Source organism: Octopus bimaculoides, chromosome 24 (genome assembly GCF_046866305.1).
Source record: "Octopus bimaculoides isolate indiv1 chromosome 24, ASM4686630v1, whole genome shotgun sequence".
Classification (NCBI taxonomy): Eukaryota; Metazoa; Mollusca; class Cephalopoda; order Octopoda; family Octopodidae; genus Octopus; species Octopus bimaculoides.
In genome coordinates, this window is record NC_142951.1 from 15,898,282 (window position 1) to 15,916,666 (window position 18,385).

The 18,385-nt window shown below is 36.7% G+C and overlaps 1 protein-coding gene across 1 annotated transcript in view; it reads right to left on the minus strand.

The window, feature by feature from the left end:
* Positions 1–18,385, minus strand: part of LOC106877382 (uncharacterized) — a 900,394-nt gene that overhangs the window by 105,313 nt on the left and 776,696 nt on the right. Inside the window, exon 16 of the mRNA XM_089341355.1 lies at positions 1–136. This exon is cut by the window's left edge and continues 14 nt beyond it. Coding sequence (XP_089197481.1) covers positions 1–136 — 136 coding nt within the window. The remainder of the gene's footprint in view (positions 137–18,385) is intronic.

Consider the following 18,385-nt stretch of genomic DNA (forward strand, 5'->3'; position numbering starts at 1 on the left):
ATTGCTGATAATTTCTCTGATTCATCACTGCTATTGAAATCCAGGTCTGGCTGTGTACTGAGGCCACTGAGGACACTCTCGTCGGAGTGGTGTCCCGAGGCAACCAAGATGGAAGAAAAGTCAATCAAGTCTACATCTGAGGAGAGAAGTAAGTGTAAATCACACCGTTAAATTCTAATACTGAAACAACGAAACACAATAGACATGTTGCCTTGTACGAAGAAGTCTAAAAATGATATTCCATCTCTGATTTACAAATGGAAGAGCAAAAGAATACAGACACAATTGTGCATATTCGTCTTTTATTGTGTTTTTGTTTAAATTATGAAAAAGTAGAAGAAAGAAAAACCATGATTTAACTGATAAACAAAATACTTCAATATTGAAACAACTTTATCAAAGGCATTATTATGTCTTGATAGATTTTGTGAAAAATATAAGAAAACGAATGAATTCATATTCAAGATTGGAGACAAGTAATGCAATGTTGCCAGATATTTCTGAAGAAGTATGTGCTTATGTGTATGTATATATATATATATATATATATATATACACACATATATACTTCCCAAAATAGCTTTTGTTATGATTTCATTAATTAACATCTTAATTATTATTGCATTTTTTTTTAACCCAAGTCAAGGGAGGGCTATTTGGAAGAAATCTTTTTTTCAATCTTTAAAAACTCATGCTTCATAATTTACAGATAAATGTAACATTTTACTGGCTTTAGTGACCAAGATATACATAGTCAAGGTTTCTTTGCTTTTTCTTTTCTTTGTCAGAAATAAATTTAAAACAAAAATCTGTGAATGTTAGACAACATACTGCTAATTAAAAGCAACAATTAGGATCTTTGCAATAAATTTTAATAACACTTTCTGAGTAACAAGCCACTGGATTTGCCTAAATAACTACACATGCACACGCAGCTATAATACACACATATACTTAGATATGTTATATACACACTCACACACATAATACACATATACATTTATGTATGTACACACTCACAGACAGATAGATCGATAGACATTTCTATACATTTTAATTCATAGTTCTTCACAGCAAATATCGAGACATTGTGCTGATTAAATGCAATAAATAAAAAAAAAAAATTAAAGCCTTTTGGTTATGAAGTAAACACTGGATGAAGAAAAGTAAATTAGTGGTATCAAAAAAGAAAGTCAATAAAAACAGCAGCTGTTTCTTTTGAAGAAAAGCAAAGCAAGTTAAGAAGGAGAGATAAACAGGTAGAGAAAGAAAAGAGCCTGTTGGAAATAAGTATGTAAAATATTAAGAGAAAGGAACAAGGATGGGGGAAAAGTACCAGAGCACTTAGCAATTCTCTTATATACCTGAAACAGTTGAGAGACTGTATGAATCTTTATAATAATGGAACTAAATGAAACATACACATGTGCGTGCGTGCATGCACACACACATGAATGACCACAAATATGTCCATCCTCAGCACTTGCTTAAGGTATGAGCACACTGGTTGTTACCTGGGGGCCTTCATGGGACTAGGAGCTCAATTCTGATTTATACATGCTATAGCCTGTTGTCAATAAATAAATACTTATAAAGCTCAGTACATTGATTTGCCTAGGGGCCTATAATGCTGTTAAGATAACCCTGTCTATTCTTATGGCTGGAAGTTAGGGGCCTCGGACACAACCAAATTCCTTGTCACACACTGAGGTCTTATGAACTTTACAGGGTCTTCCTTGCCCAATCCTTGATGTCAGAGTTCCATTCAACAATTCCACCCTATCACTAAATCACTCTTCATTACATCAATCACTTTTTCTTTGTAACTGTGAGCCCATCACTAATTAACCCTTCTGTTGCCATATTTCTGTTGAAATGCACTACTTTTGCATCAATTGATTTCGAAAATAATAAAGAATTTACTAAAACAAATTTATTTTTATTAAGTTAATGTGAAAGCACATGGCTCAGTGGTTAGAGTGTTGGGCTCACAATCATGAGGAAGTGAGTTCGACTCCTGGACTGGGCTGTGTGTTGTTCTTGAGCAAGACACTTTATTTCACGTTGCTCCAGTTCACTCAGCTGTAGAAATGAGTTGCAACATCACTGGTGCCAAGCTGTATCAGCCTTTGCCTTTCCCTGAGATAACATCGGTGGTGTGGAGAGAGGCGGCTGGTATGCATGGGTGACTGCTGGTCTTCCATAAACAACCTTGCCCAGACTTGTGCCTGAGAGGGGAACTTTCTAGGTGCAATCCCATGGTCATTCATGACCAAAGGGGTTTTTTACCCTTTTTTTATATCTCTAATTTACTGTGATCACTTCCTCACCTACTTATTGCCTCCACTTTTAGGCCTATTCACTTCTTTATCACTTCCACAAACCATTACATTACTTCTCTGTCAAAACGCCTTTCGTCTAAAACTCTAGACTTTTTCACTGTTCACAACAATCAACCTTACCAATTACCACAGTTTATGGAACCTCTTGACTTTGGTTCTTATTTCGCCAATGTTTCTAATGTGATTACTATCCTTATTTCTTTGTTTTTGTTTCTGTCTGATACACATAAACTGAAATCAAAAATGACCACATCACTCTGATCATGAAAGTGTCAAAATGGTGTCCATATCTGTGACAGCAACTTTGTCTGCTAAAATCATTTGTTTTATTGATCGGTTTTTCTCTTCATATTTCAATCATCTAAAGATTCCTTCAGACATAATTATAGGCTCCATTCTACTAAATCCCGAGAGTGGCACACCCATTATTGTATCCTTCTTGGAAATTAGTGAAACAAGTACTCTAATTACATTTGACAGCCTCTTTAAGATCACTGAAATACGAAGAGACAACTGCATAGTTCTGGGTTCAGTCCTGCTGCGTGGCGCTTGTACTGGGAAAGTAGCTTGCACTATAGCCTTGGGCTGACCAAAGCCTTGGGAGTGGATTTGGTAGACGGAACCTGTATGTATGTATATATATATCTATGTGTGAGAATCTTTATGTCTGTGTTTGTCCTCCACCACCGCTTGACAATTGGTGTTGGTGAGTTTACATCCCAAAACTTAGCAGCTTGGCAAAGAGAGACCAATAAAATAAGTACCAGACTTAAAAAAAAAAAGTCTTGGGGGTCAATTTGTTCAACCCTTTGAAACAGTGCTCCAGCATGGCTGCAGTCAAATGACTGGAACCAGTAAAAGAATACATGTTAACTTGGCTTATGAAGATATATGGATTTATGATTATCTTTTGACACTCTATGACCCAAAATCTAATTAACTGGGAGAAAAGATACCTTCTGAGCAGAAAACTTTGAGCAATTTCTTAAAGTGGTCCTGTGGAAAAATTCCAAAGTTCTGCAACATAAGGCATCTATTAATAAAATTTAATCGAAATTAATTTTATATAAAAATGGTGTTTACCATTTTGAAAACAAGTTTTGTTTTTAAATTAATAAATTATCTCTCTAAAATATATGCAATAAAAGAAGACACTTGCTTAAGGTGCCACACAGTGGAACTGAACCAAAAACCGTCTGATTGGGAAGTAAGCTTCTTACCACACAGCCATGCTGGTGCCTATAGCTTAACTACTTTAAGTTTATCTCAGGTTTTTCTAATACATGTCATTTTGTGTAATATATATATATATATATATATACATCTCATCATTATCATTTAACATCTGTTGTCCATGCAAGCATGGATTGGACAGTTTGACCAGGGCTGGTAAGCTGAGGGGCTACACCAGACTCCAGTCTGATTTGGCATGGATTCTATGGCTAGATGCCCTTCCTAACACCAACCACTCTGAGAGTGTAACAGGTGCTTTTATGTGGCACTGGCATGGGAGCCAGTTGCATTGCACCAGCATCTTCAACATCTGTGAGTTCACTTGGCTCAATGGGTTTTCTTCTCAAGCACAGTATATTGCCAAAGTTCTCAGTCATTTGTCATTGCCCCTGTGAGGTCCAACACTCGAAAGGTGCTTTTTACGTGCCACCAGCATGGGTGCTAGTTATGCGACACCAGCATTGGTCATATTGCCTCCCTGAGGCCCAATGCTCAAAAGGTGCTTTTGTGTGGCACCAGCACGAGTGCCAGTTACATGACTCTGGCATCAGCCATGACTATGATTTCACTTGGATTGATGGGTCTCCTTTTCAAACACAGCATATCACCAAAGGTCTTGGTTATTAGCCATTGTCTCTGTGATGCCCAATGTTCAAAGATCATGCTTCACCACCTCATTCCATGTCTTCCTGGGTCTACCTCTTCCACATGTTCCCCCCAGTTAGAGATCAGCACTTCTTTACACAGCTATTCTTGTACATATGCATCACATGACCATACCAGCGCAGTTGTCTCTCTTGCACACCACATCTGATGCTTCTTATGCCCAATTTTTATCTCGAGATGTTTATATTCCGTCATACATGCACACTAACAATGCACAGCCAGCGAAGCATGCTAGCTTCATTTCTTTCAAGCCTACACATGTCCTTTGTGGCTAGAGCCCATGTTTCACTGCTGTGTAGCATGGCTGTTTGCACACAGGCATCATGCAGTCTGCCTTCTATTCTGAGGGAGAGGCCCTTTGTTGCCAGCAGAAGTAGGAGCTCTCTGAACTTTGCCCAGCCTATTCTTATTCCAGTGGTAACACTTTCTGAGTATCCACCCCCATTACTGACTTGGTCACCAACAGATGCTATCCATTACCTCTAGCCTATCTTGCTGACATTTGATGGAGTCTATTTTTTTTTGCATAAAGAATGCATTAGTTTGAAGCTTGGTAAAAAAAAGAGAGTTTGACATTTCGAGCATAGCTCTTCATCAGAAAGGAGAAAGGGAAAAGTCCAAAGAAGGAAATGAAATTATCAATAGCACATGTGTAGTTACATTGCTGAAGTGTGTGGTTGTGTGAGAAGAAGTTTGCTTCCTCATGGTTCCAGGTTCAGCCTTTTACTATAGCCTTGTTCCGACCAAAGCTTTGTGAATAGATTTCGAAACTGAAAGAAGCCTACCATATATGCATATATATATATATATATGTCTCCATGTCTGTGTTTGTCCCCCCCACCACCACTTGACTGGTGTTGGTGTGTTTACATTTCTGTAACTTAGTGGTTTGGCTAAAGAGCCTGATTGAATAAGTACCAGGCTTTAAAAAAATAAGTACAAGAGTAGACTTATTCAACTAAAATTCCAAAAGGTGGTGCCCAGGCATTGTCACAGTCTAATGACTGAAACAAGTAAAAGATATATATAGGGTCTCCATTCAATAAAGCTAACTATGCAGTGCGCACGCACACATGCACACATGCACGCACACACACACACACACTAAGGTTTAATATGACAAACATTTCTGGAGTTTTCACCATCTTGCCAAAGATGAAACTCACTCTTGCATTGCATTTTCCCTGTTTTAATAATTAAAAAAAAACTGTTTTCTCTGTCTTTTTGGGGCAGAGTTAAGAAGATAATGATTGGTTCTTTTAACTATGGAAGTAATTAACAATTCTTGCTCACTATATTAAACTAGCTGCCCCACACAGGTGTGGCTAAAGGGCAAAATTCTTGTGACTCCAAGATACCTGCTGACAATATGGAAGGGTTTGCAATGAATTTAGAAGAGCTTGCAAAACATCTGAGTAGAACCTGAACTTTCTGTGTGGGGCAAAACATCTATGATATTTATTTCACCTATATCTACAGGGTGTTCCAGAATGAACTATTTCAGTGAACTGGTGTGAAGGTGTGTGGCTTAGTGGTTAGGGTATTCAGCTTCCAATCGTTATGTTGTGAGTTCATTTCCCAGTGACATGTGTCCTTGAGCAAGATTCTTTATTTCACGTCACTCCAGTCCACTCAGCTAGCAAAACCAAGTAGTACCTGTATTTGAAAGGGCCAGCCTGGTTACACTCTGTCACACTGAATATCTCTGAGAACTACATTAAGGGTACATGTGACCATGGAGTGCTTAGCCACATGCATCTTAATTTCACAGGCCTGTTGATTGGATCAACTGGAGCCCACATTGTTGTAGCCAATAGAGTGACAGTTTTTCAGTAAATTTGAACAATTAAAAAAAAACTCTCTTTTATTTACCTTTATCAAGTTTAATATGTGTTAATAGTGTATAGATTTTAAATTTTGTTCATAATTTCATAATTTTTATAAATTTTGAAATAATTTTATCTTCATTCCTGTTGGATCCCACTTATCTGTCCATGACAGTTTTTTTCAATTTGGTCATAATCATTTTCTCTAGGTACATCCCCAGAATGGAGCAATAGTTTAGTTGAACTTAACACATTCAGTTAGCAGTGCAGGAGATAACTCCTGAAATGAGCCAAAACATTTTGCAATGCTAGGATAGATCTGAAATTTGCAGGGATACAGATGGATCACATGTTGAAAATTTTCAATAAAGTTTTGATGTAAGATTTAGAAATCTATTTGTTATGGTATCATGATTAAGTAATAAACATAAAATTTTGTCAGTTAAAAAAAAAAAAAATTGTTGATTTCATTAAAACAGAGAGTTAATTCTGGGACACCTTGGATATATGTTAGCAGCTGAAATTTGTAGTTTCAACCTGGCCAAGTCTCACCATCCATGCAGCTTAGATTAATTACACAGTTTCAGGTCAACCATCATATAAATTCAGGTTATTTGTTATAGAATTGTCTAAATATAATTACATTTTAGAAACATTTAGCATATGCAAAACTGAAATGTTTAATCAACAGAACACCAACAGGAATACAAACAACTGAAAACTTTCCTCTCTTCAAACATCAGAGTTTTAGCAAAAGAAGACAAATATCTGTTTGAATAAACAAAATGACAGGAGTAAATAGTGTGTGCGTGTGTGTGTGTGTGTGTGTGTGTGTATGTGTGTGCTTATAATGTATGTGCGTGTGTTTGTCTATGTGAGTTGGTGTGTGTGCCTATGTGTGTATGTTTGTGTATTTGTGTGTATATATGTGTGTTTATGTGTTTCTGTTTGTATGTGTGTGTTTGTGTGTACATGTGTGTTTGTATGTATATGTGTGTGTTTGTGTGTCTGTGTATGTTTGTATGTATATGTGTAAGTTTGTGTGTGTGTGTTTGTGTATGTTTGTGTCAGTAGTAGTTATAGTAGTTGCTCTGCTGGTGTTAGTAGTAATTCTAATAATTAAATAATAATGCAATAAACTATAAGAAACGCCAAAGTAGAAACGAAGAATTGGAATCTGACAAAGATAACACACAGGTATCTAAGCGTTATGGGATTTTGTCTTTTCTTTTTAATAAATAATATAAAATGCTTCCAAAATTTTAACTCTGACAACCTCACATTTTGCTATCACCAGCTGCCTTCTAACACAGGATTTAAAACATGGCCAACCCACTAAAACCAGTAGGAAGAAGTGTGATAAGAGAAATTTAATTGTTAGCAATGAGAAAGCTAAATAGATAGCAAATCAAGGAATATCACCTGCAATTGACTGACATTTTATCCAGGAAGAAATTTATCCCTTGTCTCATTTATTTATGTATTATGTATATTTTCTGAAAGTTAAGCGTTGCTAGTAATAGGTTTCCAGCAGGCCAGATGTTATAATGGAAGACAAATAATGATATTGTGCTCAGACAATAACTTTATAAATAAACAAGGAAAACACTGCAACAATTCCAAACCAAAGTGCAGTAAGGTCGGACAAATTACTGCTAAGCACCTTGCCCGGCAAGCTAACAATTCTGCCAGCTCGCTGCCTTAAAAATAATAACAATAATAATAATAATAATAATAATAATAATAATAATGATAATCCTTTCTATAATAGGCGCAGGAGTGGCTGTGTGGTAAGTAGTTTGCTTACCAGCCACATGGTTCTGGGTTCATTTCCACTGCGTGGCACCTTGGGCAAGTGTCTTCTACTATAGCCTCGGGCCGACCAAAGCCTTGTGAGTGGATTTGGTAGACAGAAACTGAAAGAAGCCTGTCGTATATATGTATGTATATATATATATATATATATATATATATATATATATATATATATATATATATGTATGTGTGTGTATATGTTTGTGTGTCTGTGTTTGTCCCCCCAACATCGCTTGACAACCGATGCTTGTGTGTTTATGTCCCCGTAACTTAGCGGTTCAGCAAAAGAGACCGATAGAATAAGTACTAGGCATCGAAAGAATAAGTCCTGGGGTCGATTTGCTCAACCAAAGGCGGTGCTCCAGTATGGCCACAGTCATATGACTGAAACAAGTAAAAGAGTAAGAGTAAAGAGTAATAAGTACAAGGCCTGAAATTTTGGAAGAAGGGACTAGTTGATTACAGTGACCCCAGTGCTTGACTGGTGTTTGTTTTATCAACCCTGAAAGGATAAAAAGCAAAGTCAACCTCAATGGAATTTGAACTGGGAATGTCAAAGAAATTATGCTAAGCTTTTTTGTCCAATATGGTAGCAATTCTGCCAGCTTGCGGTCTTAATTTCAATTTTCAAATTTTGGCACAAAGCCAGCAAGCTGTTTATATCAACCCCAGTGTTCAATTGGTACTTATTTTATTGACCCTGGAAGGGTGAAAGGTAAAGTTGATCTTGGTGGAATTTGAACTCAGAACATAAAGCCGGACGAAATACTGCTAATCATTTTACCTGGCATGCTAACAATTCGGCCAGCTCACCACCTTTGAATAAATAAGCATTACATTGAACAGAGTAATCTGAAAGAGTTAAATGAGTTTAGAGAATGGATGGGGGTAGATAAAGAGGTGATAGACATAAGTTTGTCAGAAAGATTGAGACAATGCACACAGTAATAGGAGTGGGGGGGGGGTGATGTCAAAGATGAGTGAAGATACTGAGGGTCAACCACCATTCTGTGTCACACATGCTACCAATATAACTCTTTGGTTAAGTGGATATCTTCTGACTTCCTGGAAGCATTTCTCTTAAAGTGTCAGGTAGATTGAATTATGAATGAGAAGAATTTCCTCAAGAACAGATAAAAATGTGTATATACACACATATGTGTGTGTATATGTACGTATGTATACATATATATAGATATATATATATATGCATATACATACATATATATATGTACATATATGTAAGTATGTATGTATGAGTACACACACACACACACACAATTATATAAAGAGTATTTTTAATTGCTATTTTGTGACACCATTGACCAGCAAAACACACACACACACACAACCGAAATAACTGCACTGGGTCAATAATTTAACATTTTCTAATCTACTTCTGACTATAACTGACATTATCGATCATGTGTGGGGGGGGACTCGGGGGTGAGGAGAGGGGAGAGGGAGGGGCTGGCGATAGGGGGTGGTGGTGGTGGAGAGAAACAACACTACTGTAATTGATCCTGTTTATTATCTTTACCTATCCATTATTTTATGTCAGCTCTTGTAGCACCGAGTGATATAATATCAATTTGGCATCCAATGATATCAGCAAAATGACTTCAGTCATTGGCTGACTATATTTCCTCCCATATCCTCTTAGTGTACAGTTTAAAAATAAGCCACAGACACAGACAGACACACAAAGACACAGACAGACACACAAAGACACAGACAGACACACATTCCCATACACAAACACACTTACATATTTGTGTAAGTGTAGGTATGTATGCACTGCGTATCTGTATGTGTATGGATGAGTGTGTGTGTGTGTGTGTGTGTGTGTGTGTGTGTGTACATACATATGCATACACACACAAGTGCACAACCCCAGACTACACACTCTGTTCAAATAAAACTGATATACATATATATATATATATATATATATATATATATACACACACACACACACACACAGATATATATACACATGCATACACAGAATTTGGCTTGTCTGTTCTTGTCAAACTGTACAACCCATGCCAGCATGGAAAAAAAGGGCATTAGATGATGATGGTGATATATGTATATAAATTTATCCATTATTCAAAGACACAGGACAGATAATCTATGAAGAACAAGAAATAGCTGCCAGATGGAATTAAACTCAGATGTTTTATTAGGTATACAAAGCAGTGAATTTGCAGAGTTATTTCAGGTTGGGGAGAATAATACCTCATGATATTTCTTCTGACTCTCAGTGTTCTGAGTTCAAATCTCACTAGGGCCAACTTTGCCTTTCATATCTTGTGTTCAAAAAAGATGATTTTTGATTGCACAGCTTTGAGAAAACCAAATATGCCAATGGTTAGTCTGAAATCACAGTGATGAAACTACAGAGCTTTGTGTTAGAAAGGGTGGACCCAGCCAGATGTGATAATCGATTTAATGAAGCTACTGACCTTGATATGGGTAGCAATCAAAAGTGAAAGTAGATTTGCCTGTCTTTCATCTTTTACTCATTGCAGTCATTAAACTGTAGCTATGCTGGGGCAACATCTTGAAGAATTTTCTTTTAGTCTGATGGACTGACTCCAGTACTTTTTCTTTTACTGAACAGCTAAATTATAGGGACATAAACAAACCAACAAAGGTGTCAAGCTGCAGTGGGGGACAAACACAGACACAAAGATACACACACATATGCAATGAGATTCTTTCAGTTTCTGTCTACCAAATCCATTCACAAGGTTTTGTTTAGCCTGAGGCTATAGTAGAAACCCAAGGTGCCATGCAGTGGGGCTGAACCCAAAGCCATGTGGCTGAAAAGAAAACTTCTTACCACATAGCCACTCCTGCACCTATATTGAGTACTCAGTATTTCTTATGTACCATTCTTAGAGAAAACAGAAGAAGTTATTAAAAACAGATAATGAATATGTGTAGTAGTAGTAGTAGTAGTAGTAGTAGTAGTAGTTGATCTTCTGATCAAACCAAAGAAGCTATGTTTGCATTGTTTCTTTTTTTTTTATAGTTGATACAATGCATCAATCATAACATCTGAAAGAAGAGTCAACTTTTAACTGAGAAATCTTATAAATATCTCAATATTCACAAGTGTGTCTGGCAGTGAGGGAGCAGAATCATTAGAATGCCTGGCAAAATGCTAAACAACATTTCATCCATCTTTATGTTCAAGTTCAAATTCCGCTGAGGTCAATTTTGCCTTTCATCCTTCTGGGGTCAATAAAATAAGTACCAGTAGTGGACTGAAGTTGATGTAATTAGTCAATCTCCCTCTCCCCAAATTTCATGCTCTGTGCCTATAGTAGAAAGGATTATTATAATTATTATTGTTATTATTATTATTATTAAAGAGGTGAGCTAGTGGAATCATTAGCACACACTGGGGGAAATAGTGAGCAACACCTCATCCATCTTTATGTTCTGAATTCAAATTCCGTTGAGATCAACTTTGTTATTCATCCTTTCAGGGGTTGATAAAATAAGTACCAGTTGAGCACTGGGGTTAATATCAACTTACCCACTCTCCTGAAATTGCTGGCCTTGTATGAAAATTTGAAATGAATATTCACAAGCATAGAAAAGGCACCTGATAAGGTCCCAAATACTCTTCTTATAGTCTGAGGAACAATAATGGGCACAAGAAAGGTTGCGCAATTAAGAAGTTAACTTCTAAATCACGTAATTTCAGGTTCCATCTCACAGTGCAGCACCTTGGACAAATGTCTTCTACTATAACAAGACCTTGTGTGTAGAATTATGCATAAGGAAACTATGTGGAAGCCTGTCAAAAGGACTGTTTGTGTTTTTGGGTATTAGGCTTAATCCATTAATGAGTTTAACACCATCATATGGTCGGTCCTTGATGTCTACAATGGAGTGCATGCATTTGCAAGCCTTTGGGCCAGGTTATTGGTGTAAAAATATCTTCCTCCATCTCTCCAATTATCCCCACAGGCCCTAAAAAAATGTCACACTAACTTCTCTTACTCCTCTGACCAAGCCATTAAAAAAGTGAGCCAAGTATAGCTGAATGATCTAAGGTTGAAGTAGAGTTTAGAATTAGTGGAAGCAATCATAATCAGCAGAATATATGAGAATCTGTCTAGTGTTGAAACCTCACTAAATGTACACTCAATATACTCTAAAAAGCAGTTGGTGTTAGGAAGGGCATTCAGCCATAGAAACCAAGCCAAAATTGGTATGTGTGAACTAGATGTGATTCTCTGACCTTTCGAGGAGGGTAGCAGCTCTAAATAAGGACTTGGACTTGGGAACCCATCTAACTCAAGCCAGTATGAGAAATGAACATAGAAACAAGGATGATGATAAAAACAATTTCAAAGTTTGGCATCAGATTGGCCATGGGAAATTTAGCAGACAAGTGATGTCAACCAAGGGCCTGTCCTATTCTGTGTCTTCTTTTTTCCAAGTTCTTATGGTCAACAGATAGGAGTTAGTTCAAGACTGGGTGTTGACCTGTGTTTTATGATAATTTGCAGGAAAAAGTAAAACAATGATTATATCTATGTGTGTGTGTGTGTGTGTGTGCGTGTGTGCGTGTTTATACTGACTATTAAAATCTCGTCTTTTAGCAATTATTCATAACTAAAAATGGGATTAAATAGACTGGAAAACTGATATTAACAATGATTCATTGCCTCAGTTATTGAGATGTTTAAGGAAAAATAAAGTTTGCAGCTAAATAGTTGAGACGCCTGACAATAAACATAGACCAAGTTTAAAGTGGCATTTAGTGATGGGGGGAGGGTAATACAATCTACCAGCTTGAGAGAGAGAAGGAGAGAGAAACAATGTGTGTGCGTGTGTGCATGTACATATTGCTAAAGATGTTATACAATAAGTGCAGGAACTAAAGTTAATTCCATGACAACAGATGATAGAGTGAGGATAAAAAAGACAAAATGCAAAATAATCTAGACGGATTAGTTAGTAACTGGAACTAGAGGAGTGTGTGTGTGTGAGAGAGAGAGAGAGAGAGAGAGTGTGTGTGTGTGTAGTGGTGATGGTGTAGTGGCAGTGAGATGGTGGGGGGTGTGGACAGACATTGCTGGTAGCCCTCACTTATGTTTTTGGAACAGTGAATCTTGAAGGAGATAAAGCTATAAATAATAGCATGTAAATATTGAGTAAAAAAACCCTTTTATAACACAATATTTACATACTATTATTTATAGATTTATCTGATTCAAGATTCACTGTTTCAAAGAAGAATTATTTCATGTTCTCAAAGTTTCTAAATTTCTAAAACATCAACAATATACACACACCTAATTGTGTGGTAAGAAACCTACTTCTCAACCACATAGTTCAGGGTTCAGTCCCACTGTGTGTCACATAGGTGAAATGTCTTCTATTATAGCCTCAGGCTGACCAAAGCCTTCTGAGCAGAGTTGGTAGATGGAAACTGAAAGAAGCCTGTTGTGTGTGTGTGTGTGTGTGTGTGTGATGCTTAACATCCACTTTTACATGCTTGCATGAGTTGAATGGAATTTATTGAGATAGAATTTCTACAGCCTGAAGCCCTTCCTGTTGCCAACACCCTCACTTGTTTCCAAGCAAATTTATATTCCCCATGACCAGACAGGTTTTCACAGACGATTGGAAGTGAAAGAGACCATCTCCATGGTGATAGCACTCATTTACAGCTATCACATGAAGTCAAGGCAAGAAGACAGTAATACAAGCTCACACGATTGGAGGCACATGGTCTTAGTGCTCCAGGGGTTTGGATATTGAATGCAAGGTCGAAGTTTAGATTTGCAGACCAGTTGGCACAAAATGATTCAAGTGTTTGGATGTGTGTGTCCTTGTGTTTAATTTAATCCTCTGTCCTATGACAGGTTTCTTTCAGTTTCTGTGCACCAAATTCACTCACAAGACTTTAGTTGGCTCAGGACCACAGTAGAAGACTTGCTCAAGGTGCCACAATGGGACAGAACCATGCAATTGGGAAGCAAATTTCTTAACACATAGATACATCTGCACTTGCATGCTAAATGATATATCATTATTATTTATGACTTTAATCCTTTAGCATTTAAACCAGCCATATCTGGCAAAAACATTCTACTTGTTTTATGTTTAAACTGGCCAGATTTAGCCTTTTGCACCTATCCTACAATGTCATTCTAAAAATATAGTCACATCATCAAAATCTCAAAGTCACAAGATAATACATGATTAATTCAAAACAATGTGAATAAATAAGCATTACATTTGTCAGAGTAATCTGAGTACTGAAGGGTTAAGCTTTCCAAGCACACACGGGTTGGATGGTTTGACAATGCTCTTTTGGTGTAGTTTCTATAGCTCCATGCCTTCCTAACACCAACGACTTCATGAGTGTACCAGATTTTATTTCAGGACACCAGAACTTACTGAAGTTACCAAGTAACCTACAAAACCAAAGTACTCTACACTGCAGTTCCTGCCCTTCCATGGTCAATCAGGTCTTTGCGCCCAAAATGTAAAGGTTTTTTTAGAACTTGAGTGTACTGGGTGCTTCCATTTTTTTCAAAGCACCAAAACTTATTAAAGTTACCAAGTAACTTACTAAACTAAAGTACTCTGCTCACCAGTTCCTGCTCTCCTCACAGTCGACCAGATCTTTGCACCCAAAATATAAAGGATTTAAAAAAACTTTCTGCATTATAAGAAGCTGTCCTTATTTCTCATTTCAGTCATTTTTCTACTTCTATACTACAATGCTTCAAGTGAACTACAGGAATCCGTCACCATATTGCAGTTCACCTATTGCGGATTTTTCTGGCTAATATATGTAAATATATATTGCGGCCTCTCAGTATATCCGGGTTTCTGTGGCTGATAGGTATATTTTTTTAGATTTTAATTATTTCTGTGGGAGATTTTGGAATGCAACACCTGCAATAATCAAGGATTAGTGTGTAAGAAGTCTTAAAAAAAGTTTCAATTATAATATGATGCATTCTTCTTTCAAAATTTGTGTCTCATACCAAAGTTAGATGTAGTCATCCCCATTGCCTTCTTTTTACATCTGCTTTTCATTTTGGTATGGGTTAGATGAGTTATCAAAGTCCAACTCAGTTTATTTGGTGGGGTGGGGCTACTGTCCTCCTAGATGAGCCACAAAACCAGGTTTTTCCAGTTTTGAAATGGTTTCCTTCATTGGATACCCTTACAAGCAACAAAATGTACTCAATTATATTTTTGGTGTGGTGCCATCACTAAGGAGAGTTCATACTTCAACAATCCTTGTTTGATTTTGCAGTGTCTCAACTCACTGAAGGTTGTGTGAGTATAAAAGAAAGAGAGAGAGAGAGAGAGAGAGAGAGTGGGGAGAGGAAAAAGAAAGCTAGAGTAAGTGGGTAAGAGGAGTGAGGATATGATGACAATGGGAGGAGGGAATAGGGTGGTTGGAGTGTGTAGGGAAGGGGTAAGACTAACAACGCTGAGGGTGAGTAACGAAAGAGAGAGGGTATGGGAGAGAGGAGGGTAAGAGGGGATAGAGAGGAGGAGAGGGAGAGATAGAGAGGAGTATGGGAGGGAGGGGTATGGGAGAATGAGAGAAAGAGAAGGAAAGACAAAGAAAGAGTGGAAAGAAAGAGAAGGAAAGACAAAGAAAGAGTGGAAAGAAAGAGAAAGAGTGGAAGGAGAGAAAGAGAAAACCGAGAAAGAAAAGAGGAGAGAGAAAGAGAGAGAGAGAGAGAGAAAGAGAGAGAGAGAGAAAAATGGGAAGGAGAGAAAGAGGAGAGTGAAAGAAAGAGATATAGATAAAGAGAGAGAGAAAAGAGGAAGGAAAGAAAGAGAAGATGAGAGAGAAAGAGAGACATAAAGATAGATAGATCAATAGAGAGATAGAGAAGGACAGAGACAGAGCAATGGCTGCTGTTGTTACATCATCATTATTTAGTATTCAAGAACGGCAGAACCACTAAACAGAAGCTCCATCTTTGAATGTATAGATTCAAAGATGGAATGATCTTTAACATTTACAGACTGTGACACTATGATTATCTTAAACTCTCTTTTATATATCTATATTTTCAACATAAGATGATTGATATGTTAACAATGGCAGTTGTATATCATTTCAGTATTAATAATTACCAATACAACGACAAACAAATACCGAAACATGCTACAATGATTTTTAACTCAATTGTGAAATTTCTTAGCTGCTTGTCTTTGCATAGCATTACAGTCATTTGATATTACCATTTTGCCCTACCAAATTGGCACTGCTTATATTAGCTATTAAAGTACTATTATCATTCTTATCAAGTAGAAGAATTACATCAATTTCATTTGGCATAAGTTGTGTTTTAAAGTTCTTCTAAATGCTGTGATTGATGTTAGAATTATTAATGGCAGTGAACTAGCAGAGTTGTTAGAATACAGGACAAAATGTTTTGCCATATTTAGAAGTAGTTCTTTACATTCTGAGTTCAAATACTATCAAAGATCAACTTTACTTCCCATCAGTTTTTTTGGGGTGTTTGTGTGTGGGGGGGATAGATAAAATACCAGTAGAGTTCTATGGGTGTATATATATGCATGTGTGTGTATCTTTGTATCTACTTTATATCCAATGTTGGAATTTTAATGCCCTTGTCACTTAGCAGTTTAGCAAAAGAGACTTAAAATAAGCACTAAAGTTCAATTTGTGCAACTAAACACTTCATGGTGGTGCTCCAGCATGGCCACAATCTAATGACTGAAACAAGTATGAAATAAAAGATGCTCTGTAATATTTTCATTAAAAAATTGCATATTCAAAAGCACACCCTGCTACTGACGCACTCTTTTCTCAAACCACTTCAGGGTGAAATTTAAAGCATCAAGGCATTAACCCATGAGCATTTAAACTGACCATATCCGGCCCAAACCCATGAGCATTTAAACTGACCATATCCGGCCCAAATATTCTACCAGTTTTACATTCAAAATGGCCATATCTAGCATCTCACACCCATCCAGTACTGACACCTCACTGAAACCTCAAAGCTATGAGATAATGCATAAGTAATACAAAATTATATGAATAAATAAACATAACATTTAACAGAGTAATCTGAATGCTAAATCATCGCTAAAGGGTTAATTCAAAACTTAACAGTAAGTATGCCATAGAAATTCTAAATGATGTTCTTTAACAGCAATTCTCTCCTGGAGCTGAATTGTCACAGCGAAAATATAAAAAAACCAAATAATAACAATGGGGGATATTTCAAGAAGCTAAAGAGAAATATAATATATAATGAAACAACATAATATTATTGCATGTAGAAGAAAAGCCATATGTAACTTATGAGATTAGTTATTACATTTCTATTTAAAACATCTTGTTTGCTTCTATTCAATTTTTGTTTTTTATTATAATTATTTTGAGTGAGCAACAGAAGAGAAGCAGGTGTATTAAAAATGTTCTGTTTTAATTTGAAATATCGCAATAATGAATTTGCAAAATGTTCTCTTTCCTTCGCTCTCTCTATTTCCCTAAAGAGCTATTAAAATAAAAGTGGAAGTGGGAAAAGAACTCCCTGCCTCTTCTAACTAACTCTGTATACATCTAAAATATTTACCATGCTGATTTCTTCAGATACCAAATTGATATTAATTATGAAGACAGGCAACAGTTGAAAACATAAATAAAATAGCATTAAAGAGAACAGAAAAAGGAAGAGTTTTATTTTTTCAATAATTGCTTACTCAACCGTTCATTGTCTGGGAAACTAAAACTGGGAGAAGTTTAAGGCGCCATAATAGCTGCAGCAGTAGTAGAGAAGATGATTTTGTTTATGAAGTATGAATAAAGATGACAATTATAATCTGATTAGAGAAGATAAATTAGTTTACATTCAAAACATAATATGTCTTTTCAGATTTCAGAGGATTCTGTATTAAAAATTCTTTTATGTTTTACTTGTTTCAGTCATTAGACTGCGGCCATGCTGGGGCATCGCCTTGAAGAATTTTTAGTTGAATGAATCAAATCCAGAACATTTTTTTTTGAAGCCTGGTGCTTATTTTATCAGTTTCTTTTGTCAAGCCACTATGTTACAGAATGTAAACACACCAACACAGGTTGTCAAAGGGTGGTGGGGGACAAACACTGACACATAGACATATACACAACAGGCAAGTGGCTTCTACAATAGCCCTGGGCTGACCAAAGCCTTGTGAGTGGATTTGGAACTCAGAAACCAAAAGAAGCCTGTTGTATGCGTGCGCGCGCGTGTGTGTGTGTGTGTGTGTGTGTGTGTGTGTGTATACAACCATGCCAGCAGGGACAGCAGATGTTAAATGATGCTGATGATGATGATATATATATATATATATATATATATATATATATATATACACACACACACACACGTGTGTCTATGCGTGTTTGTGTCTCCTCGTCTTGATGTTGCATGAATGTTGTAGATGCATGTCACTGTCATACAAGCTGTAACATTAATTTTC